This window comes from Lissotriton helveticus, chromosome 2_1 (genome assembly GCF_964261635.1).
Source record: "Lissotriton helveticus chromosome 2_1, aLisHel1.1, whole genome shotgun sequence".
NCBI lineage: Eukaryota > Metazoa > Chordata > Amphibia > Caudata > Salamandridae > Lissotriton > Lissotriton helveticus.
The window spans coordinates 164,179,680-164,206,244 of NC_136059.1; the positions used below are offsets into that span (position 1 = coordinate 164,179,680).

At 43.4% G+C, this 26,565-nt stretch overlaps 1 protein-coding gene across 1 annotated transcript in view; it reads right to left on the reverse strand.

The window, feature by feature from the left end:
- The window catches only part of LOC144819266 (aldo-keto reductase family 1 member A1-A-like), a 187,265-nt gene that overhangs the window by 89,230 nt on the left and 71,470 nt on the right, over window positions 1–26,565 (reverse strand). The window contains exons 4-5 of the mRNA XM_078677233.1: window positions 6,797–6,948; window positions 597–792 (exon numbers count right to left, since the gene is read on the reverse strand). Of these exons, the coding sequence (XP_078533359.1) occupies window positions 597–792; window positions 6,797–6,948 (348 nt within the window). The remainder of the gene's footprint in view (window positions 1–596; window positions 793–6,796; window positions 6,949–26,565) is intronic.

Below are 26,565 nucleotides of genomic sequence, written 5' to 3' on the forward strand. Positions count from 1 at the left end.
TGGGTTCACTTTTACTGACTTGTCCCCACACACATTTCCCCAGGGGCACCTAGCTCTTACTGCCGCCCGCCATGGTCCGCGGGGGTGTCCTGGTGTAAGGTTGAATGTCCTGATAACTATGGGGCTGTGCAGTGGAGCTTGTGTATCACTTGGCGCCACCCGCTGAATGCCTGTGTTGGTGCCATCTCTGTTCCACCTTCTTGGTCTACCTGCAGAGGTGTTCTGTCAGGGACAGGATACTTTTTAGGTTTTACCTACCAGCCAATTTAGCTGTCTGGAGAGAGCTCATTTCATCACACGACACATCACACAACACACAATATATATTCATACATACAAATGCATGTATGGGCCAGTGAACTGCCCCTTGCAGCCACTGTCAACAGTGGTTCAGCTGAGGTTTTGCTGTGCCCTGTTTCCACAGTGCCCTTGGTTTATAAAAAAAGATATGAATCTTAAGCCTAGGGTTTTCCTGACCCATTAGGCAGTTTCTACAGAAGTCATTGGATGCTTCCCGCATGTAGACACCGCTGAAACGAACAACTGTCTGTAGAGTTTCAGGAAGTGTACTTCTCTGTCTGCAAGGGACAACTCACCTGGTTGACCACCGGCTTGTGCTTTGCCACCTCCAGGATCTGATCAATTTGTTTTGAATTAAAGTTGGACAGCCCAATGGCTCTGACCAGGCCGAGGTCCACCAGATGCTCCATAGCCTTCCAAGTGTCGATGAAGTGAGTGTCGGCATACTGCATGCTTCCATCTTCGTTCTTCGGCATTAACGCCTCTCCGCGCCTGTGGGATACAAGAAAGAGTGAAGATATAAGGCCTCAAGTTCCATAACTCGCACATGGCTCTCCCACAAAGTCTTGTTGTGAAGATCATCATTAAGCTGCTCGTTGACGCCAGTGCGGGTCTGGTGGACTTACATTGTGGGCTGAAGGAGGGAAGCGGGCTGCTTCCTCAGTCGGTGGGGCTGGCAAGAGAGATTGGCTTCCTCGTGTTCATCAGCTCACTGCTGCTGGTCTGGTCCACTCCATATAGGGTGAAACGTGACCTGCATGCATGCCACTGCTGACTGAGAGGAACCGCAGACTGACAGCCATCGGATAGCAGTGTAAAGCTGCTGCATCTACAGTGATTGCGCAAGCATGCTGCTGTAGAAGCAGCACTTTCAGTTGCATTGGTTATTATGTCTAGAATTCTAAACTGCTTCTGAAGCTGTGCTGCTGTTTCTACGTAGCCATGGTAGCGGTACGGACACCGCCGGTCCGACCGCCCCATTACGACTTAGGCTGTTCGACTGCATTGGCACCACCGCTACTGCCAGGGATCAGAGGCTGCAATATGTTTGGCAGGGCTGCTGCGGCCCCGCCAAGCATAGTACGAGTTTCTTCTCCGTCACGGTTGTCATGGCGGTGAGCCTTCAATGAAAAGTGCGATGGAGAGGATTTGAAGGGGCCCCACAGGGCCCCCTGTTGCCTCTGCGCCAGGTGATGCATGCACCCACAGTTCCTGCAGGGCATGGACTTGGCAGTCCATGCCCTGCAGGAACCTGCAATGGCGTTCCCATTGCGCTGCCTGTTATGGCTCTCCTATGAGCCTTTAAACAGGCACCGACCTGGGCCCGCCGTCGCAGGACCCCCGACCTGGATTCCAGACGGTCTTATTATGGCTTACGGCTGTGCATGGTGGCCCTCTCTTGCACCGGCAAACTCTTAAGAAGGCCCTACGAAAAAAGACTTATGGCACCTGGCAAACACAGAAGAAGCATCCAAAGGGCCCTGCTTTAAGTTTTCCCTTGCAAAAAATTCTGACAAGCCTGCATACAAGTTGCACTCGTACATGATGGCTCTTGATTTCTAGTGGATTTGCAATTCACAGTTCAGCACTGTGTTTGTCCTTCAAATACAAGTCCCTGCCCCTTGTCTCCCGTAGAGGTAGAGAAAAAGACAGAGAGAGGGAGAGAAATGCAAAGATTAGGAGGTAATGTGGAAACTGGTATGGCAATATTGTTTTAACCTACTGGAGCAATGTGTGAACTGGTATCTTGGCATGATCTAACATGATGTAGAGCTCTGTAGTCTTCTGAGGCCTAGGCCTGTCACCTGGACCAGCCCTGGTTTCCTTAGCACCTGCTCCCATGGATCATGTGCCTTACTGGACTGCTGTACCCTAGTGCATCGTGGGCTTTCCAGACTGGATCGGTCTTAGTGTGTCAGGTACCTTCCAGACCTGCTCTATTAGAGTGTATCATATCCCTCACAGACCTGCTCTATCAGAGTGTATCATATCCCTCACAGACCTGCTCTATCAGAGTGTATCATATCCCTCACAGACCTGCTCCATCAGAGTATATCATATCCCTCACAGACCTGCTCTATCAGAGTGTATCATATCCCTCACAGACCTGCTCTATCAGAGTGTATCATATCCCTCACAGACCTGCTCCATCAGAGTATATCATATGCCTCACAGACCTGCTCCATCAGAGTATATCATATGCCTCACAGACCTGCTCCATCAGAGTATATCATATCCCTCACAGACCTGCTCTATCAGAGTGTATCATATCCCTCACAGACCTGCTCCATCAGAGTATATCATATGCCTCACAGACCTGCTCCATCAGAGTGTATCATATCCCTCACAGACCTGCTCTATCAGAGTGTATCATATCCCTCACAGACCTGCTCTATCAGAGTGTATCATATCCCTCACAGACCTGCTCCATCAGAGTGTATCATATCCCTCACAGACCTGCTCTATCAGAGTGTATCATATCCCTCACAGACCTGCTCCATCAGAGTATATCATATCCCTCACAGACCTGCTCCATCAGAGTGTATCATATCCCTCACAGACCTGCTCTATCAGAGTGTATCATATCCCTCACAGACCTGCTCCATCAGAGTATATCATATCCCTCACAGACCTGCTCCATCAGAGTGTATCATATCCCTCACAGACCTGCTCTATCAGAGTGTATCATATCCCTCACAGACCTGCTCCATCAGAGTATATCATATCCCTCACAGACCTGCTCTATCAGAGTGTATCATATCCCTCACAGACCTGCTCCATCAGAGTATATCATATCCCTCACAGACCTGCTCCATCAGAGTATATCATATGCCTCACAGACCTGCTCCATCAGAGTGTATCATATCCCTCACAGACCTGCTCTATCAGAGTGTATCATATCCCTCACAGACCTGCTCCATCAGAGTATATCATATCCCTCACAGACCTGCTCCATCAGAGTGTATCATATCCCTCACAGACCTGCTCCATCAGAGTATATCATATCCCTCACAGACCTGCTCTATCAGAGTGTATCATATCCCTCACAGACCTGCTCCATCAGAGTATATCATATCCCTCACAGACCTGCTCCATCAGAGTATATCATATGCCTCACAGACCTGCTCCATCAGAGTATATCATATGCCTCACAGACCTGCTCCATCAGAGTGTATCATATCCCTCACAGACCTGCTCTATCAGAGTGTATCATATCCCTCACAGACCTGCTCCATCAGAGTATATCATATCCCTCACAGACCTGCTCCATCAGAGTGTATCATATCCCTCACAGACCTGCTCCATCAGAGTATATCATATCCCTCACAGACCTGCTCCATCAGAGTGTATCATATCCCTCACAGACCTGCTCCATCAGAGTATATCATATCCCTCACAGACCTGCTCCATCAGAGTATATCATATGCCTCACAGACCTGCTCCATCAGAGTATATCATATGCCTCACAGACCTGCTCCATCAGAGTATATCATATGCCTCACAGACCTGCTCCATCAGAGTGTATCATATCCCTCACAGACCTGCTCTATCAGAGTGTATCATATCCCTCACAGACCTGCTCCATCAGAGTATATCATATCCCTCACAGACCTGCTCCATCAGAGTATATCATATCCCTCACAGACCTGCTCTATCAGAGTGTATCATATCCCTCACAGACCTGCTCCATCAGAGTATATCATATCCCTCACAGACCTGCTCCATCAGAGTATATCATATGCCTCACAGACCTGCTCCATCAGAGTATATCATATCCCTCACAGACCTGCTCCATCAGAGTATATCATATGCCTCACAGACCTGCTCCATCAGAGTATATCATATGCCTCACAGACCTGCTCCATCAGAGTATATCATATCCCTCACAGACCTGCTCCATCAGAGTATATCATATGCCTCACAGACCTGCTCCATCAGAGTATATCATATGCCTCACAGACCTGCTCCATCAGAGTATATCATATCCCTCACAGACCTGCTCCATCAGAGTATATCATATCCCTCACAGACCTGCTCCATCAGAGTATATCATATCCCTCACAGACCTGCTCCATCAGAGTATATCATATCCCTCACAGACCTGCTGTTCTCCAGTGCAGACCTGTTCCAACACTGTGTATTATGAGCTTTAAAGATGTCTCACTGTATCATGCTCTCGGTCCTCTCCATCCCATACTGTAGAATGGGCTTTGCATATCTGCTCTATTGCCCTGTATCATGCGCCTTAGAGGTTTGTTATATCATGGGAGTTACACTCTTTCTGTACCCAGCTCACAGTCTGCACTAATCCAATGGATCATGGCCTGTCTGCCCTGTTGTATCCCAGTGCATGATGGGCCTTACAGACCTCTTGTATCTAGTGTTTGATGGACCCCACAGACCTACAGTATATGCCAAAGGCGCCCTGGGCCTTACAGACCTACCCAACTGTATGTGTGGCATTAAATGTTTACTGCAGGGTATAACTGCTCTTATTGGCCTACCCTACCTCGCTAAATCACAGGCTGTATCACGAGGTATGGTGGGCCAAAAACGACACTATTCTAGGGTATCATGGGCTTTACATACCTGCCCCATCAGTGTAAGACGAACCTTACATTCCTGCTCTATAACAGTGTAAGACGAGCCTTACATTCCTGCTCTATCACAATGTAAGACGAGCCTTACATTCCTGCTCTATCACAGTGTAAGACGAGCCTTACATTCCTGCTCTATCACAATGTAAGACGAGCCTTACATTCCTGCTCTATCACAGTGTAAGACGAGCCTTACATTCCTGCACTATCAGTGTAAGACGAGCCTTACATTCCTGCTCTATCACAGTGTAAGACGAACCTTACATTCCTGCTCTATCACAGTGTAAGACCAGCCTTACATTCCTGCTCTATAACAGTGTAAGACGAACCTTACATTCCTGCTCTATCACAGTGTTAGACGAGCCTTACATTCCTGCTCTATCACAGTGTAAGACGAGCCTTACATTCCTGCTCTATCACAGTGTAAGACGAGCCTTACATTCCTGCACTATCAGTGTAAGACGAGCCTTACATTCCTGCTCTATAACAGTGTAAGACGAACCTTACATTCCTGCTCTATCACAGTGTAAGACGAGCCTTACATTCCTGCTCTATCACAGTGTAAGACGAGCCTTACATTCCTGCACTATCAGTGTAAGACGAGCCTTACATTCCTGCTCTATCACAGTGTTAGACGAGCCTTACATTCCTGCACTATCAGTGTAAGACAAGCCTTACATTCCTGCTCTATCACAGTGTAAGACGAACCTTACATTCCTGCACTATCAGTGTAAGACGAGCCTTGCATTCCTGCACTATCAGTGTAAGACAAGCCTTACATTCCTGCTCTATCACAGTGTAAGACGAGCCTTACATTCCTGCACTATCAGTGTAAGACGAGCCTTACATTCCTGCTCTATCACAGTGTAAGACGAGCCTTACATTCCTGCTCTATCACAGTTTAAGATGAACCTTGCTACCCTAAATACACAAGTTGCGCTGCAGCCTCAAAGTATTGCAGCATATTTGAGATAGAATGGAAATGTAACGTGGAAGCCAGCTGAGGTAAAGCAGAATATAGATGATGTGATGCAGCTGAGGGGCTGACCCAGCAGAGTAAAGAATACATTTAAAGGCGAAAGAGTGAAGGAAGGAAGAATATTTAAGAGACCTTTTTTACTTTAATCCTTGAATGGTGAACTCTAGAAGGTATGGAAGACAAAGAGTTTTGTTTTTTCTTAAAAGAGAGAGCCGGAATGGCACTTGTGAGGTTGACAGTTAAGGCAATAGTTGGAAAAAACCCAAAAGAAAGAACTGCAGGTAGCAAAATGTGGAAAGTCCCAGGTGAGCAAAGAAAGTCACAATTGAGCCCCAGATCCAAAAGAGGAGGAGATGAAGTAGAAAAGAAACTCTATACTAGGAGGGTTCAGTATGAGTCACAGAAATGAAATCCAGTAAGACCTATTCATGCTACAAATTTGGGTCGGTGGCAGCACTTTCAGATGAAGGAGGAAGGTGACTGGTGGAAGGCGGTGTCAACCCCAACACCCCAGAGATGCTCAGCAGCAGTGGTGATAGACCAGCATGAACCCCTGGCAAACCGATGGAGAACTGGGAGAGGATCATATGTGAAGCGAGCACCCGAATAAACTGACTCTGCCGGAGAAGAACACTAGAAACTCAGGGAGCGAATTCAGGCAATGTGTGGAGACCATGGGAAGGAGAGGCCCTAGGCAGACCATGTCGAAGGTCACTGGGAGATCAAGGAGCACTAGTCAGCAGCTATCACCACCAACAAGCAGGCCTACGGCTTCGTCCACCACATTAATGGTCACCATCCTGGTCACTAACTATTTGACCCTAGAAAATCTAAAGGCAATTGGAAGTTAAAGTTCATGAGAAATCCTGAGGCAGTTCAAGTGATATGGTAATTGAATGTTGTCCAATGTGATACTTACTTGAATGCAAGAGGCCAGTGCATGAGATACAGGTCCAGGTACTGCAGTTGGAGCTTCTCCAGAGAGACTCGACAGGATGGCTCCACGTCCTCTGGGTGATGTTTGGTGTTCCACAACTTGGACACAATAAACACATCCTCTCGCTTCAATGACTGCAAATTATAAAGATGCACAAACACTATTAAGAAACAATAGGAGTCAATGTGAACAACCTTTCTAGACTTGGGAGAAGGAGAAAGATCACAATTAACTAACTTAACCATCTCTATTTTTTTACGTCATGATGTAACAGTGATGCATCAAATGGTCAACACACTACTGAAATCAGTTTTACGATTCATGCTTCAACTCACCTTTGTTTAGAAACGCCCTGTGATATTGATTTCATCATGAAACCATTGGAATCAAATATGCTTGTATCAATCTACAATTAAATTTTACATTATAGTTTATTGTTTTTATTAAATAACTGCTCAGAGTCTGACTGACAAGTTCATAAAAATGTGTCTTAATCTTTACTTATATGTACAGTCTGAAATAAATGGATATTCAGCAAACCAAGAAAAAGTATGCATCGAAATTTCAACCTATCACAAAATCCATTGAGTTAAAATGTGTAAAAGAAGATTGTTTTTATCTTAGATTTTTTTTTCTGTCTACTCAGCGAAAACTCCAACATCTCCATGAAATATTGGGGTTACTGTCTGGGAATTTTGTATTTGATAAAGAACATAGTTTATTTAATCATCATTTGGATATCACATCTTATTACACAGAATGACATCAACCATGCTATTGAATACTTAACTGTGATGTAACAGTTTCAACTGATTAAATATTACTGAAGATTAAAATCATCCATTCGGATGTGAACACATTTATTTCGGGACCAAACTAAATTTATTTTGATTCACATTTGAAGACCTCTCGTCTCACAAAGGAGTGCGGTTGGGCACATTGTTACGTTAAACAATGTTCTTTATCTTGTCGTTGAGTTCAACTACCTTAGGTCAGAGGGAGCAACCCGCCAGCACCCAAGTAGCTTACACTCATGTGTAAACATTAGGATAATTGATCAACGGGTAAACATACAGAGTGCCACACGCACACTGGATTGTTAATTTTTTATTTGAAACATAATAAATATTATAAAACTCACAAATTATCATGTTTGAAATTTCTTTAACAACCAATGCGATTCAAGACCTGATCAGAGTTTCTTGTCCTAATATTAGTTCTCCTGGATATGTACCCTCGCTCCTTCTGAGTATGAATAGATTATACAGAGCCTGCTATTTAACGCAACGAAGGATGATGAGGTGGAAGAGGTTAGCGGAGCGAGCCGAAGGTCCTATGTGCTCTTGTCTGAGGTCATTTAATGATGAAGGTGGACAATGTGGTAACAAATTGGCATTGTAGAGATGTGTGGTATCCCAGGTTCTGGCCATTAGAGCAGGGGGTCTCCATTGCATTCCATCAGTGCAGGGTTTCTTTTGGATGTGGACCTTTCTTGCCGTATTGCACAATATGTTGCTGCAGTTTTCTATAGATGACTTGCAGATATGAGGAGCTGATACTATGGATGATTGGAATCAGGCTGGGTCAATTAGACGTAGAATTCGCTCTTTCATGTGATCCTCCCTAACAAGTTTACAAGTTCCTGGCGTGACCTGACTAGAGTTAGACATAATGTAGATAATAAACTGCTTTCAGACCTTATTGTTGAAAAACAAAAAAATATTTGCCAAACATGGCAGGAGATCTTCGCCTACATGGTGAGGATATCTAGGTGTGGTGACCAGGCTGCGTCAGGAAGGTGGAGGTGATGGCCAACACTCCATACTGTAAATGACTCCCTTAGTGTTGTCGGGCAGTTTAGGTTTTTAGACATCATGGAATGTACACAGACCTAAATTTAATCTGTGGCAGACCTACATTTAAAAAAAAAGTATTTATCTTTATCTGTGGCAGAATATTACACTGATTTTACTAACATTGGCATTGAATTATAATGGTTTATATGTAAAATAAGTGAGGGTGAATTAATGACATCCAACAGTGTCAAATCTTTCAGATAATTATGTTTTGCAGATTTGTAAGGTTGAACTATCACCCGGAAGGGTATCCGGCCGCTAAATAACAATGTTAGGGTGGAAGAAGGAAGGCAACAAGGAAGGACAGCAGGGGAGTGTGTGAATGGAACAACATAAGGGCCATCCTACATGAATTAGAAACCTTTTTACTTAAGGGGTGAGATTCTAGGAATTCCCTCACATTTCATCCCAGGCTAAAACTCTTGTACCAGAGTCATGGGTAGCAGCTGTATGAAGTGGTACTATGACAACCCGGCCAACTGAGTTCTGTAATAAATGGGGGGATTGATGAATCCCTAATCGGCGTCAGGCATAGAGATTGTCCTTAGAAGAGGCACACTTGGAAAATCAGTAAGTCCGTATAATAACTGAAGGACACTTTCCCCTTGATATGCTTGTCCAGATTGTAAAATACAAAAACATCTCAAATAAAAACGAATGAGTTTTATTTTTGAAGGAATGCGTTTCAATAAATACATGATATAATAAATGTTGTACGAGGTGGTGGTGCCCTTTGAAAAAGTAATTAAAACGATAAATAGAAAAGTTATAGTGCATTAAAAAAGTGATAAAAGGGATGTGGCTCAGTTCTTACAATGCTAATTTTATACTAACTTATTTTTCTTAGGAAGAAATTTGGGGAGATATTGCATCAAGCAATATGGCTCAGTGAGTTAGTTTCTGCACCATTACATCTTATATTATGAATGCTTGTCATATAAGGTGCTCTGAAATAAAAGTACAATATCAAACGCTGTATAAAAACAGGTTATTATTATTTTTTCAAAAAACCTCAGATGCATTTGCTCATCATATCCCTGCCAGGTCCTCCTAGAGAGAGTAGCATATTGATGGTAGCGCTTATTTAACTGCCACTAAAATGGAGTGTGGGCTGCTTAAACTGAAAATGACAAATGTTTCAGTTTGCATTAATCACTCATAAATAATAAAATAAAGCAGTACATTACATAATTTAATGTAATAAATCGATAAGAGGTTCTGCCATGGACATATCATTGAAAAAGAACTCTGTGAACTAAGCTGCTATTAAAAGAAGCACTGGCAATGTCAATAGGTCTGACTTTAAAGCGATGTTGTATGGTAATGCGAAGCATAACAAGTAAATTGCATGTGATTGGATTTGCATTTGTGTGGAAGCAAAGAACTGTAGGATTATATTGGTGTAGGCTGAAAGGTCCGGAGACAGCTGCACTGTCAGGCCATACTTAAACATCCATGTAGGTTAATTTTTGCCCTGCCCCCATTTGTGTTGCTCACAGAGAAAAATAACATAAATTGTTTAGTTATGTAAGAGACTGTAATAGCATTAGAATGTGATGTTTTTGCCAATCCGTCATTTCCACACACCATTCTACCTCAGGTTGGGCTCAGCCATATGCAAATCAGTCTAGACCCTGCTCTAATGAGAAGAGTCCCACTTGAACTGCAAGGCCAGGTCTTGCCTGTACTGAAAGCCAAAACAACAGGTGATGGACAGAATGCAGAACAATGTCATACATTCACCCCAGTACAGAGATCTGGGCCTAAATCCATCGTTTTTCTTTGTTCACCCTAAATTGGCAGGGTATGCTCAGACGTGAGTCCCTTGCTCACTTTGCCACTGGAGTCAAGCAAGCCCGGCTGAAGACGGCTGTAATGCCAGAAACCGGTCCTGGGAAGCTTGATTCAGGTCCAGGGAAGACATGGCTTGGCAGTTCGGGCTGGACTGTTCCCATGAGGCACAGGGTCAGACTGATTTGCATATGACTATGTCTGAACTGGGGTGGCGGAGTGAGCTAAAGAACGGTGATGGATTAAACCCTGATCAGTTGACTGGGGGTGAGTGTTTGTATTGTCAACGCTCCGTCCATCATCACCTTTGGTTTTTCTTTGTTCGCCCTAAGTTGGCAGGGTATGCTCAGACGTGAGTCCCTTGCTCACTTTGCCACTGGAGTCAAGCAAGCCCGGCTGAAGAGGGCTGTAATGCCAGAAACCGGTCCTGGGAAGCTTGATTCCGGTCCAGGGAAGACATGGCTTGGCAGTTCGGGCTGGACTGTTCCCATGAGGCACAGGGTTAGACTGATTTGCATATGGCCATGTCTGAACTGGGGTGGCGGAGTGAGCTAAAGAACGGTGATGGATTAAACCCAGATCCGTTGACTGGGGGTGAGTGTTTGTATTGTCAACGCTCCGTCCATCATCACCTTTGGTTTTTCTTTGTTCGCCCTAAGTTGGCAGGGTATGCTCAGACGTGAGTCCCTTGCTCACTTTGCCACTGGAGTCAAGCAAGCCCGGCTGAAGAGGGCTGTAATGCCAGAAACCGGTCCTGGGAAGCTTGATTCAGGTCCAGGGAAGACATGGCTTGGCAGTTCAGGCTGGACTGTTCCCATGAGGCACAGGGTCAGACTGATTTGCATATGGCCATGTCTGAACTGGGGTGGCGGAGTGAGCTAAAGAACGGTGATGGATTAAACCCAGATCAGTTGACTGGGGGTGCGTGTTTGTATTGTCAACGCTCCGTCCATCATCACCTTTGGTTTTTCTTTGTACTGAAAGCCAAGTACCCAGGACCGGTTTTATCCATATTACAGTGACTAAGATTTATTCACGCATTCCATCCATCTCTGTTTTGTATACGTCAGTGTGTTGCCCTATATGGAATGCGTATGTCTAGATATGGGTCCTGTGCACACTGTGTCACTGGAATCATGTAATACCTGTCTGGTGAACCCTAACTAGGGAGAAACAAGTCCTGGTTTGTTAGTGTTCCAGTTGAGGGAGGACCTGGCCAGGCAGTTTGGGCTGGACTGGGTCTAGACTGATTTGCATATGGATGGGTCCAAACACAGGTGGCATGGTGTGAAAAATAACGATGGACTGTGATGCGGCCTGAGTAATTACAAGTGTCCGAGATTAATTCAAACATTCCACTCATCACTATTTTGTACATGAACAGCCCCTTTCAGCCATAGGTTGCTTGAAGTGCCATTCATATTATTGCTCCTGCCATAAGCAGCACATATGGAATGGGGCAGTGTGGCAGCCCCCTTTAGCCATTGCTTAGTTCCAGCTGTCTGTCACAGTTTGGACTAACCCACAGGATAGCCGCTCGCCCTTCAGGGTGATTGGAGCCCATGTTGTTCCTGGTGGTATTGCTGTAGACAGAAGTGTGACTCGAGGATGCAGGAATCATGATACTCAGTGTTTGAACAGGAAACAGTAGCCTAACGTCAATTTCAGGGATGTACCATGTTACTCCGCATACTTTTACTCCGCATACCGTTACAACGCGACTTTTACAACGCATACCATTACAACGCATAGCGCTTTGGGGTGCTGGATAGTGGTAAGTATAATTTACTATTCTAACTCCAGTCCCCGTGGACCCTAGGGAAGGTGTTGGATAGTAAATTATACTTATTCCCTATCCTAGAGCGCCCCCCAGCGCAATGCGTTGTAATGGTATGCGGAGTAAAAGTCGCGTTGTAATGGTAGTGTGGAGTAAAAGATGCGTTGTAACGGGTGTATACCCAATTTCAGACAATGTAATATTGCCCAACCCAAGCTATGCACCATAGCCTTGAGAATATTGGACGAGAGACCAACAAATGTCACCATCCAAAAGTATTGTTGTACTTATTAATGAGTATATTATCTCATTGCACATTCTTTACATAGGTTTAGCCAAAATAATGTAACACTAAACAGATCACAGAACTCTGTGCACTTTACTCAGACCTCGGCAGCCAGACACATCCTCAACCTCCCAACAGAACTCACATCACACCACATCTCAGGGAGAGCCACTGGCTCCTGATACACATACGCACAATTTCAGCTTTCTTACACATATATTCAAGGCACTATACAACTTACCTGAATAGTTACATCTCCTTCCACTAACTACCCAGACACCTCCGCTCCGCAGGACTCCTACTTGCACACATTCAATGCATGCACAGAACCACATTAGGAGGACGGACATTCTCTTGCATCGCTCCTAATGCTGGAACAACCTCTCTCCACAATAGAGCCTCCTCCTCTCTTCTTGAATTCCACAAGAAGCTGAAGACCTGGCTTTTCAACCAACCTACCCTAGGCAGGACTAGGCACACACACCTACTGAACGCCAGGATATCCACGTGGGTGAAAGTGCACTTTACAAATACATTAACACTAGCTGTACCCGGCCACGCGTTGCTGTGGCTCAGTCTGGTTAAATGGAAGAGTAAGAAAAGAGTAAGCAAACGTTTCTAATATGTTTAATTTCACAATGCTTGTGGGTATACAATATGTTTTTGTGACTATTGTCTCTATGCGTCCCTTGTAGTTGTTGCGCAGCAAGCAAGTCGATAGGGTCTGTTCGGCCTTTCGATTAAAAACGCATGCGTATTGTACATGTGCGTATTCGAATCCAACGTTGTGTATATATAAACACGCGCCAATGTTGCAAAGTGAACCAACTCCTCCCTCCACCCACTTCCCGGTCTGCCATCCTGACACCAACTGTCAATCCTAATATATGTAGACTATTGTCTCTATGCGTCCTTTCTTAATGTTGCAAAGTGAACCAACTCCTCCCCCCTCCTTCCACCCACTTCCCGGTCCGCCATTCTGACACCAACTGTCCATCCTAATATATGTAGACTATTGTCTTTATGCGTGCCTTGTAGTTGTTGCGCAGCAACCAAATCGATAGGGTCTGTTCGGCCTTTCGGTTAAAAACACGCGTGTATTGGACACGCGCGTATACGAATCCAACGCTGTGTATATATAAACACGCGCTTAATCGAATCCAACGTTGTGTCAAAATTTCAAAGCAATCGGTGAAGAACTTTCAGAGATTTAAGATTTTGAACAAACGAACATTGTCATTTTTATGTGTCTGTTCGGGCTTCCGATTAAAAACACGCGCGTATTCGACACGTGCGTATTGGAATCCAACGCTGTGTATATAAAAACACGCGTGTTTACGAATCCAACATTGTCAAAATTTCAAAGCAATCGGTGAAGAACTTTCGGAGATTTGCGATTTTGAGCAAATGAACATTTTCAACTTTCGGAGATTCACGATTTTGAACAAACGAACATTTACATTTTTATTTATATAGATAATACTTGAAAAGCCTTTTCAGATAAAAAAGTTAATATAAAATTATCTTAATTAATAAAATGTTATCTCATATTAACATGTTTTCAATTATTGGGCCCAAACTTGTATCACTTATGGTGCTCGGTTTTGGAACAGATACCACACTAACTTTTATTTAAGGCAATTATAGAATGGAACCATTAAAGATGGCCACTGTAGTACTTTTTACATCCCCAGGCGAGACTAAACGGTTTAAGAAAACAAATGTTTAGACATGAAATGTTCCAAAGAATAATGTTTTGTCATGCTTAATAATTAGTACATTATCCTATTGTACGGTTGTTTTGATATATTTTTCTACAACTATTCAAAGACACAAAAATAGCCGCCATATTTTTTTGCATTTCCCTCACAAGAGTATGGGACTTTAACAGCAATTCTTATCATGCATCAAAGGCTGTGCTTCTGCAACTCCATCTCTTAGTTGTGTTTTGAATCTGCAGCCATGGGCATCACCAAGGCATAGTCAGGTGACATACAGTTTATATTTGACCAAAATGGCTTTTAATTATATTTGACAGTGCAAGTTAATAGAGGAAAATCACCCTGACATTTTCACTTGTTTGTCTTTACTAATCTACACACACAACTAAGTAATGTGATAAAGAGCAAATCCTAGAGGTTATTGATTCTTCTACAAATGCTACTGCCCGCGTAATTTTTTTTCTGTCGGTTCTCCATTACAGGCAGATGAGAGTGTCTGGTGTATCTTCCAATAGTGCAGCAGGTACAGTGATGCCACGGCCCAGAGTCCTGAGAGGCCCACTGAACTCTGATTATTGCGGTATTTCACAGTTCTAACAGCAACCGGGGGACGGGGTGGGGGAGGGGAGGGGAGGGATTGTAGCGTTCTCCCGAGCCTGAGAGCAAGCAAATAAATATGCCACACAAGGAGCTCTGGATTGTACGTCTTTATTCCTCCGCATACAATCACACACTGTTCTCTGATTGCGTCATAACCATTAATAGCCACACCTTAACACAACCCAACCAGTTACGTCATTCCTCTGTTGACTCTGCCCAAAACCACAAGGGTCCTAGAACACATAGTCTAATAACACTGCAGGGGTCTACTTCCTTCTGTGCACTAGGGCCGACTGCGACATGATGTGGGTACCATTTCAGGGGAATAAGACCTGCATCCCTTGAATAACTTCCTGAGTCCTTTTCTGCAGTTGCGTATTAAGGAACACTGCTTTACTATTGTGCTGACTCACAATTCTCTGGCACTGTTAGGGGAACTGAAAAGCCTTTACTATGCTGAGCTCCACTGAAAAGTGTTCTCTTGGAACCGCCTGTTTTTCTCAGTAGATCTGCATGGAAACACTGAGGGAGCAGGCAGGGTTGCACGATCTGCACATGTCCATGGTAGGGAGCATCCCAAAGTTGTTGAGAGTACTCAATGCAAATCACAGCAACCTCTGGGTCCAGGATGCGCTTGGGAAGAAGAGAGGTGCCATTGCATTCATATCCACGCGGGGGAAGGTGGATGCCACTCTGGTGGACTCAACCTATGACGGGCGTTCTTATGGGTAAAAGATAAAACCAACTAGGTAGTGATTGAACTACAATGGTTCTACTACCTGGAATATCCTTCCCCTCCAGCTTCATAAAGACCCCCAGACCTGGCTCTTCGACTGAGACACAGCGCTCAGAAACCCCTTAAGTGCCAGTGTCGCGCTTTACAAATGCTGATGGATTGATTGTATTTCCTTTCTCGGTGTCTCTTCAGACATGTGCAACCGCTGCTTGTGTTGTCCTTTTTTTGCTTCATGGTTTTCCAAAGAGTGTTAGCAGTGAGATTCCTGCAGTTGCATTTGAAGGATTATCTCTGCCTTCTCACCCAAAGGGCTCTTCACCCTTTATCAGTCCACACAAAAACAGGCAGAAAGTCAGGAACATAAATCTATTTTTCATTTTGCAAGTCGGCCAAGAGGCACCATGACATGAATTCATCCGATTTTCAGCCAACGGCATGCTGCACTGTGGGGCTTGTAGTTTTGCTTGTAACACTTTTATCATGAGCTCAAAACCTTGGCACTCAAGGTACTGTTGGCTTCAATAACAGACCTGGCCAAAGATGTTGGCTTGGAGCTACTGGATAGCTCTGTTTAAAAACTACAAAGTAGTCAATGCCATTCCAAAAAAGCTTCTAATTTCATAAGTAAAAGAAAAAATAAATAAACTCTGCCCACATATTTTTTGATGGTTCACCTTTGATTCACATCATGCATGAAAACAAGCATTGACAATGAGATTTGGTTTGTCATTTGTGTAGTAGAACGTTTTATACTGAGTTTAACCCAACAACAAACGCACAACATGGGCGGCAGCAGCACAACCTTCCCGGGCATAAACATTAAGAAAAGGCCAGTTGGTAGTATCAGAAGGAACATCACACAATCTTCTCATTCATAAGTGACAAGTTAAAAACAGGTAGCTTACACACTAAAGGGGGAGAGTGAGGAGTTAAAGAACTGGTGTGCACACTGTGTAAACACACAAGACAAACAAACCCCTTGAAAGAAATAGCCAAACCTCATATTGAATTACCATACATTCACATACCATACAGGATGATGAACCCCCGCCTACCCAGTGCGGTATGAGTCATTTGTGGGTTCCACAACTTGCACTGTCCAGGGTCTGAGAGTACTATTTAGAGGAGTAACGAAACTTGAGGGGATCCACCTGCAAAGTACAGGAGTGCAGTCAGGAGCTCTTAGGCCAATGGGCCTGCCGCCCGTGCACAGTGCTGGAGGAGGGCTCTGGCGCTCAGTCCTCCCACCTCTACCGCGGGGCTTGCGGGGTTAATGTTACACCACTGGTACTACTGTGCACTGACTTTTCAGTCTCCCACTTATGGGTTCCCACACGTATGATCTCCATTTGTTAAAATATCAAACCTATATTACAATTCTGTGAGGGTGATATAAAAATGTCTTTTACTGGTGTCTCTATACTACAAGAATAAAATAGGAGCATAAAGTTACAGACCTGGCTTCTCTTATCCCATGAACACGCTTCAGTGACTTACTCAGTCTTATGGGTACCTCACATTAGTATTCTGAAACATTCCCTGGTTCATAGAGCATGCTATGCAAGTAAATTCAATATAGTCTTTATTTATTTTTCATACGTTGGGGGCAACAGCACTGAAAAGACGTCTTCTTCATAGAACAGGCACACCTTGGGCAGACATAGTGCAAGGTTTCCTCCTTCAGAGGCAGCAGGCCAAGCTTTCTCCATCACTGCACAGCTACAGATTGGGCAGCAAGACCTCAAGCATTTCTGTCCAATGACTTTAGTCAATTTTTGGGGTGGAACAACAAAACAACAATGAAGCATTTCAAATGGGCTGGTTACCCACCTGAATTTATCTCTTATATCTCCTTACTTAATTCCGGTCCTCAAGCATCGATATTTGCTAATGGTATGGTTTCTGATTATTTTTCTATGCACAGAGGTGTTAGGCAAGGTTGTCCATTGTCCCCTTTATTATTTGTATCGGCTTTAGAACCTTTTCTCACTAAAATTCGACTTGACGATAATATCTCTGGTTTCCATTTTGGATCTCAACAAGTTAAGCTTTCAGTTTATGCAGATGATATTTTTTTATACTGTTCTGATCCTCAGTTCTCTCTTCCTTTCTTCCTTCAACAGGTTTCTTCTTTCTCTAAAGTTTCTGGGTATCGTCTTAATGTTGACAAATGTGAAATCCTACCTTTAAACCACTTATGCCAAAAACATCTTTTCGAACATTCTGGTTTCTCTTGGCAACCTTCTAAGATTAAATACTTGGGAATTTGGTTAGCTCCTCTCTTGTCTGACACTCTTAAAATAAATTGTGATTTTATAACCAAAAAATTTAATAATGCCATTACCTAATGGAATCCTTTGTTTCTTTCTTGGTGGGGTTGTCTCGATTCAATTAAAATGATGTTATCACCGCTTATATTATACATTATCTCCATGATTCCTTTACATATTCCTGACTACTATTTTAAGAAGATCGACTCTACCTTACTCAAATTCTTGTGGAAAGGCAAATGTTCTCGTATAGCTCTTGTCACTCTGAAGAAGGATAAATCTAATGGTGGACTTCGCTTCCCTGATTTTAAAACTTATCATCGAGCTTTTTCCTTGAAACAAGCTGAACGTTGAATTTCCACTGATATCACCTTTTATCCTTCTCTCTGGCTACAAATAGAATCTTCCTTTATTACTCCCTTTGAGTTCAGAGAAATCCTCTCCTTCACATCCAACATGACTTCTCTTCGAAACCCTGTCATTTCCCACTCTCGTAATCTTCTTATCCCTTTTTTGTCCTCCTCTTACCCCTCTATTACTTCTATTCATTTACAGCCTATTTGGCATAATAAACATCTTCGGATCCGTAATCGTTCCATATACTGGAAGTCTTGGTACTCCAAAGGTCTACGAAGGATTTCCCAACTTCTTTCTAACATCCAACTTCTTCCCTTCTCTGATCTACAATCTCAATTTTCCTTATCTTCGTCATCTCGTTCACAGTATAATTTGCTTTGTCCCATCCTTCTTCAATACCTTCAATCTTTACCCGTCACCAATGATATCCCCACTGTATCTCAAACTGTATCTTCTGCGTTAGACCATTCTCCCTCTGCTTCTTTTCTATATAAATCCCTTCAACTTTTATTACAGATCTAAAACTAAAATTTAATTGGCTTGGGAAAAAGATCTTTCTCAGGATTGGCCGGTTCCTCTTTGGGATAAGATATGGTTAAAGATTCATAAGACCTCTAGAGCCGCTAATACCACTGAAACCCTTTTTTTCATTTATAATTGGATTTTATTTACCCCATTGATCTGTCCACTTTTTCATCCAGCACTCCCTCTCGTTGTTGGTCTTGCTCATGCTCTGCTGCTGATTTAAAGCATATGCTATTTGAATGTCCTCCTATACTCCAATTCTGGAAACTTATTTGGTCCCAAATTCAAACAATTTTTTAATGTCCAAACTTCTTTTTCCATAACTCACATTTTTCTGGGTACTCTTTCCCCTCTTTGGCCCCAATCTTCACAACAATATAAGCTCCTCTAATTTTTTATTGCTATTGCTTTCCATCTCATCACCTCCAATTGGAAACAGGCAAATAATGTCACCTTTCGCTCTTGGTGGAATGCGGTTTGTTTCCATCATCGCCTAGATACTAATTATGTTTCTCCCATTTCCCTGGCTATCAAAAGAGATCTCCTCTGGCTCCCCCTAACCAATTACTTATCTTTAGTTGCTTCTTCGTCCACTACGTCTAAATTTAATTCAGATGAAGTACAGAAACCACCTTGAATTCCCCCACTGCCTTTTTACCACTTTTGTTAGCTACTTACCAATTGTCTTTTGATTGCTGTTTTATTTGATTATTCTTATTTTTAGACATTGTTATGCTTACAATGATATTTCTATTGGTACATTTTGATTGATTTTCTTCTTTGCACTTCTATATTTTGTATTGCATTTGCCAGTTTATAGTTTCCTTTATCGTACAATATGTATGGTTGTAACATTTTAACTGTTTTCTTCATCTCTGTTTGTTTTTCAATAAACTCAAACTTAAAAAAACCTAAAAAAAACAATGAAGCATATCATATGAGCATATATTCCCAATGACACCAGTCTCAGTGTTCTTGGAAAGATAAAAGTCCCTGCTGAGTGTAATGTCAGTCCCAGGAGTTTAACAGTTGTCATAATCTACATCTCCAAGTAGGAGACAGAGGTTCAGGTGTGAGGTTTGTGGTAGACGTTCTGCAAATACCTCTGATTGTTTGTTGCAGTAAACAAAGTCTGCCAGCCAGTGCTTAATGTTTTTAAACATAATTGCTGAGCCCTCGTCAGGAGGCACCACACATTGCCACTGTACTTACACAACTACTACCTATACCACTACATACAAGTGTGACAATTTAGACTGTTTGAGGCCGTCAAAGCTTTAAGAATAGCTTGGGTGGCAGGTATTAGTTGTTTTTAATGTTTATTGAATTAACAGACCACTGTTTTTCTGCTTATCTTTAAATTACGCAAACAGCGCCACCATGTGGCAGCTGTCATACGTGCAGGTTCAGGCAAACTAAGATAGGGTGCCGGCAATTAAGTGCCAGTGTTAAGCACCGGAAACCACCGGCTGAAATTAAGCACTGCAGTGTCAACTATTGCTTAGGAGTTGGGGTACGTCCACTCCCAATACCAAACCTTTGACCAGCAGCAGTGCTAGAGTGATCAATTTGGGGTCAGTGTGGGGCAGAGGCGCAACTAGCGGCAAATTTCAGGGGTGGGAGGGGGGCTAAGAAAATTTTTCGGGGGGGGGCTGAATCTTTAAGCAACATGCAGAGTGGAGCTGCAGGGGCTCTTAGAAGGGGTAAAACAACAGCAAGGTCTCATTAACAAGCAAATGGGTTTTTTAAAGACCTGTGAAGTGCTCTGGTGCAGCTGTGTGTGCCCGGGAAGCTGTCTCATCCCGGGCTGCCACACACGAGGGTGGGGGGAGAGGGGGCTGAAGCCCTTTGAGTCCAATGGGTGTTGCGTGCCTGGTGTGGGGTATTGGTAGTGAGACTGCAAGCTTTGGTTCCTCACAGAACAGGCACTAACAAAGCAAATGTTTGCCTATCACAGAAAGCAGCACGTGTGATCTTGGCTTTCTAATAGAACACATCTAGCAGGAAAGACTAGACCATCTTTCGTCGCTCTTAGAATATGTACACCCTCGGCAGGAGCGGCATTTATAGTACAGACAGATACCCGGAGCGGGGACTTAACTCACATAGAGGAATGTATAGGCGGAAGAGTCAGTGAATATATGAGTTCTGACAGCGTTCTCGCTTGGGCTATATTCCACGTCTGCATTCTGTAAGCCACTGCTGCCGTCACTAGGGTGACCAGAATTTTAAAGCCAAAAACCGGGACATATCACAAAAATAGAAGAAGGACTACAATTTTACTTCAAGCGATGAGAGCGCTCCTCAGCAGAGAATTACAGAACAGGCAGTAAGAACAAACATAAAATGCAATTTTTAAAGCCAGTAGCTTGCCTGTTAATTACATTGCATTCTATAAACAACTGCTATCCCTACTTTGTAAAACATAAAAAATACTTCATACCGTTTTCAGTCGACCCTCTCTAAAAACGGGGACATGAGCAATATTTCTAGAAATTTGCTGGGAAAAAAGTGAGTGGGGTGCACTCTTAACAAATCCTATTCTTGAAATTCTAAACTCGATTAAATAAAGGGTGCTCACTGCTGAATTATGTTGGCTAACATAATATGTGAACAAACAAAAAAGTAGATTAAGATCTACAAGAAATGAGCACTGTTCCTAGTGGAAACATTCCATTTTCCAAAAAATAACTAAACAATTGACAGTTTTTTGTTAAGCATTGAAGTTTTTAGTTTTCACGATGGAAAATATATACATTCAACTAATAAAGCATGAATACATCAATCCTATTCACCTATTTAACACCTAATTTGTGTTCATATACAATGCTAGACTAAATTATATTATTTCAAACGGAAACCCTGTTTTTATACAAAATTACAATCAGTTGTGGCGACAACAAAATTCATGGCATTGCTATGTATATTTATAATACAAAGACAATTTTGTAATTTGTAGCTGCGTTGCCCAATGCATTTCGGGACCCTCAGGTACCCTTCTTCAGGGGCAGAATCCTGAGAAGTGGCTGATTCGACAGTCCACTGAGTAGCTGTATGCTGAGATTAAACGATAAGTCCAATGATGTTTCTATCGATGTTAAGTACGAATCCTAACGTTTGGTGTAATACTCCTGTGGTCCAGCTGGTGCTTCATTTACATGACGATGTGGAGGAGAATCAACTTACGGACGAAAGCTTGAGCTGCTAGTGCAGACTGACTAGACCGTGATTAATGTTTTGGGGGTCAAATAGTCAAGGATGCAAGCGTCCAAGGAGCAGGTTAAATGTTAGAAGGAATTGTAGCCGTCGATGGAGGGGAGAGGGGGCTGAAGCCCTTTGAGTCCAATGGGTGTTGCGTGCCTGGTGTGGGGTATTGGCAGTGAGACTGCAAGCTTTGGTTCCTCACAGAACAGGCACTAACAAAGCAAATGTTTGTCTATCACAGAAAGCAGCACGTGTGATCTTGGCTTTCTAATAGAACACATCTAGCAGGAAAGACTAGACCATCTTTCGTCACTCTTAGAATATGTACACCCTCGGCAGGAGCGGCATTTATAGTACAGACAGATACCCGGAGCGGGGACTTACCTCACATAGAGGAATGTGATAGATAGTAATTTTCCTGTTGCAGAATGTTCTAATGACGTTATGAAATGTTAGCCTAGTGTGTCTGACCAATATGCAGTTACAGCTTAAAATTCATGTGCTGCAACCCACTTAGCTATTTTTGTAATATGCAAGCTTCAACTTCTCTCATAGGAGAGAGGGACTTGTCTATGGCAGGCAGACTTCTGATGCTGACATTTGCTCTGCAGCTCCAATGTCTCATGGTACAGTTTTCCCCCCTCCCTTATGAGCAGAAAATCCTTGGTTCAGCATTTCTTGCCTGGAGTTAGTTTTGTAGAAATGTTTCCATGCCCCGGAGAAGCAGAGCCTCGGCTCTGTGACCTTGACCTTGTTTAACATCTATCTGGCACCTCTCTTTGCGTTAATTGCCAACTGGGGTGTCAAGGCAATCTCGTATGCTGACGACACCCAGTTGGTATTTCCGTACTCAGAAATGACGCAAGACTCCTTCGCAAATTTCAAAGGCTGTCTCCAGGACATAGCACACTGGATGAACACTAATAAACTAAAATTAAATGCCAAAAAAACCGAAGTCATCTTCTTCGGGAAGGGCCCCACCCCCGCCCCAGAACTCTGGTGGCCTACGGAGATGGGCCCACCCCCGTCACCCAGTCAATCGGCAAAAAATCTTGGAGTGAGATGGGACGATAATATGTCCTTTACATCCCATATCCAACAAGTGGCCGGATGCTGCCTGAGCAAGCTAAGAAACCTTCGTAAAATTTTAAAACTTCTACCGGTGGGCTGCAGAAAAACAGTTGTCCACACAACTGTTACCTCACGACTGGATTATGCCAATGGCTTGTATCTTGGCCTCCCTAAATACCTGACTCACAAGCTTCAGGTAGTTCAGAATGCGGCTGCGAGACTGTTACTGCGAATCCCGTTTAAGCAGTCAGTCTCTCCGCATCTTCGTACCCTGCATTGGCTACCAGTTGCCAACAGAACAAAATTCAAAGCGCTGACGCTTGCATTCAGATCTTTGCATGGTTCCTGCCCACAATACCTGAAAAACCGTCTCCCAAGATACTCCCAAAGCCGCGCACTACGGTCCAATGACCGTGTTCTACTGGCTGTCCCACGTGCTAAGAAGGCCCGACTAGGCGGTCGGACCTTCTCAGCGAATGTCTCCGCTTTGTGGAACTCCCTACCACAAGCAATTCAACAGGCTCCAACCGAACCCTGCTTTAAGAAATTGCTAAAGACCTGGCTTTTCACCCAGCCACGCTAGCTTCCCCTCTTTGGCCCAGGTTATCGGTGAACTACTAGCGCCGGGACACCTCCTTGTGAGGTAGCTGTTCGCGCTGTATAAAATCCAGTATTATTATTATTATTATTATTGAGGGTAGATAAAGTGTTGCCTGCGCAGGTGCAGATGCCGCATGTATGAGTTCATTGTTCACCACTTTGCTAGTTCTGTAATTTTCCAGGCTGGGCGTGTCTTTACCCTGCCACGTTATGTTATAATGTATTATCATGATAGGATGAGTCAGTCCTCTCGGTGCACTCCCTGGGGTGTAGACCTGACGGGGCCCATCTGCAGATGAATATTATGTCCTAATAAATATATTTCTAATTCTTCTCCACTGCCTGGCTGGCTTATTATATGAGAATGATAGATGAGTGAGGTAAGTCGCTCAGGTGGATTTGAGCCACGCTTATCAAATGTATAGGCGGAAGAGTGAGTGAATATATGAGTTCTGACAGCGTTCTCGCTTGGGCTATATTCCACGTCTGCATTCTGTAAGCCACTGCTGCCGTCACTAGGGTGACCAGAATTTTAAAGCCAAAAACCGGGACATATCACAAAAATAGAAGAAGCACTACAATTTTACTTCAAGCGATGAGAGCGCTCCACAGCAGAGAATTACAGAACAGGCAGTAAGAACAAACATAAAATGCAATTTTTAAAGCCAGTAGCTTGCCTGTTAATTACATTGCATTCTAGAAACAACTGCTATCCCTACTTTGTAAAACATAAAAAATACTTCATACCGTTTTCAGTCGACCCTCTCTAAAAACGGGGACATGAGCAAAACGGGGACGCCTGGTCACCCTAGCCGTCACTCGCAGACCTCCTGTTTGCATAGGTTCTTTGGTCTGCCACATATTGAAAGCAGCCTAGTCACCGCTTCAGTAACTATGCCCTAAACAGGCACACAGGCGTCGAACTATTCAAAAAGGTTTTGAATGTGTGTGCTCCAGGTGCTGTGCAATCCCAGCTTTTGTGCTGCACCTGTTGAAAAGGTTAAGGACTGCCACTGCGTCTAAAATACCATCCGAATAAGGGCCAACATATATATACACTCAAGCATTTTGGGCCTTCCAACAGGAGGGTCTGCTTACCACAGCCATGAAGGTAAGTGACCAAGCATGCCCCTTAAAAGTAAATATACAGCTTTATGCATATATTGTATACAACAGATCTTTTTTTTAACTTCCTGTGGGGCATTTTGTGACATTCTACTGCATCATAAGCTTGTTTTTTAAAAGCAAATGACAGTCTTACACAAAGCTGACAATACATGTGTTTTAGTGCGTTGCTAAGAATACATCCACAGTACACTACATTCAGTCTGTTCAGCAGCATGGGTCTGGTTCACAGTGATTGGTGTATGAGTAAGTGTGATTTACTCTTGTAGTACCCGTAAGTCATACGTGAAATTCAAATTCGGGATTGAGCCAGGACTTCTCTTAGAACCACGAGTAATACAACAGTAAGTTGCAGAAAAATCTTTGTGAATATAGTCAAATGTATGCTACTAGCCAGGCCTCCATTGATGTGGCAATGATACAAGCAGACCGAAAAGTCCAATTAAATTGATAACTTTTGTTGAAATATTTTTTTATCTTGTATGTGGGAGTGGCTTGCCCTTATCAATAACCTCACTTTTGATGGTTTACTTCGTTATGGGATATTAACTGTATTTATTTAAAAGCATTATGTTTTTTCCACTTTCCTCCTCCAGATAAATGCCTGCCTACAACATATTGTCTTTAAAACGATTTTAATTGGTTTGCCTTCTGAAGGGTTTGGTCGCAGATGGGGTCATATATACCAGAGCTCTCGTGTTTTCGGATGCAGGTGCGAGGCGCTAATCCAATCAAAGTTTTAAGGTAAGCTTTAGCTGTCTCCCCAGAGCTGTTGTAAACAGTACCCAATTAACATATTACACAACATTCATACAGAGAGTCTCACAATCTCCATTTACTACTGTGGTCGGTATTATGCAGAGTGAAAAAGAAGACACAAACGCATAGACCCACACACCTCCATGTAAAGCCATTGCAACAGATACATATAAAATAGCACAGAACTTTTGGCTTTACCAATGATTTTTTGACAATATAAGTGTACCGAATGGGTGAGAAAGATCAGTTGTCAAATTTGTAAATATTAAAGGATGTAAAACCTTGTGGAAATGTATTAGTTTTCCAATAGCAACAACTATGTTACGGTCCTGATATTGTGTTTACGACTGCAGCAAATCTAGTGTATTGCAGATTTTCTGTAGTTGTAAATCCCAACTGTTTGTGTAGATCTTCACAAGCACAGATTATCTAAAGTGAGATCTGCCCTTTGGGCCAGTGAATGCCACCGTTTTCTTGGCTACACTGAACTAGTTGCACACAAGTTTTTGTGAATCGTATTCTTGCCTCTCGTTGCAATGTAATTCTCTCTCCACAGGATTGGCTTTCCCTCTATAAAAAACATGTGTCTCTTTCCTGGCTCTGACCAGGTCTCAGACAGCAGCTGCACTGCCTGAAAGAGGTCACACTGTCACATGGTGGAAGCTTGGTTCTTCGTGTGACTTTTGTAGTGAAAAATCCCATGCACTGCCTTGATATGTTGAGCTTTTCTGGCAGACTATGTACATTTCCCCCCATCTTTGAGGCTGCCGGAAGTGCTAAAGTTTTGGATTACGCACCAGCCTTTGCAGGACTTGGATGAACCCAAAGTGCACCACAGTCATAGAAGAGGCTGACTGCTGTTCCCTCACCAACCTCTGTGGAGACTATTGGTTGGCACCAAATTAATGCCAGTCAGGGGCTCAGGGTTTTACCTGTACCATTGGAAGGTGGTCGGCTTCCGGGTTTGTGGACCCTGAGCAGAGTTCTGTCCTGCCTACACCTGCAGCAGAAGAGTTTGAACTCACTGCAGCAAACCAGGCGCTGAGGTCACAGAAGCCTGCTGGAACCACAAG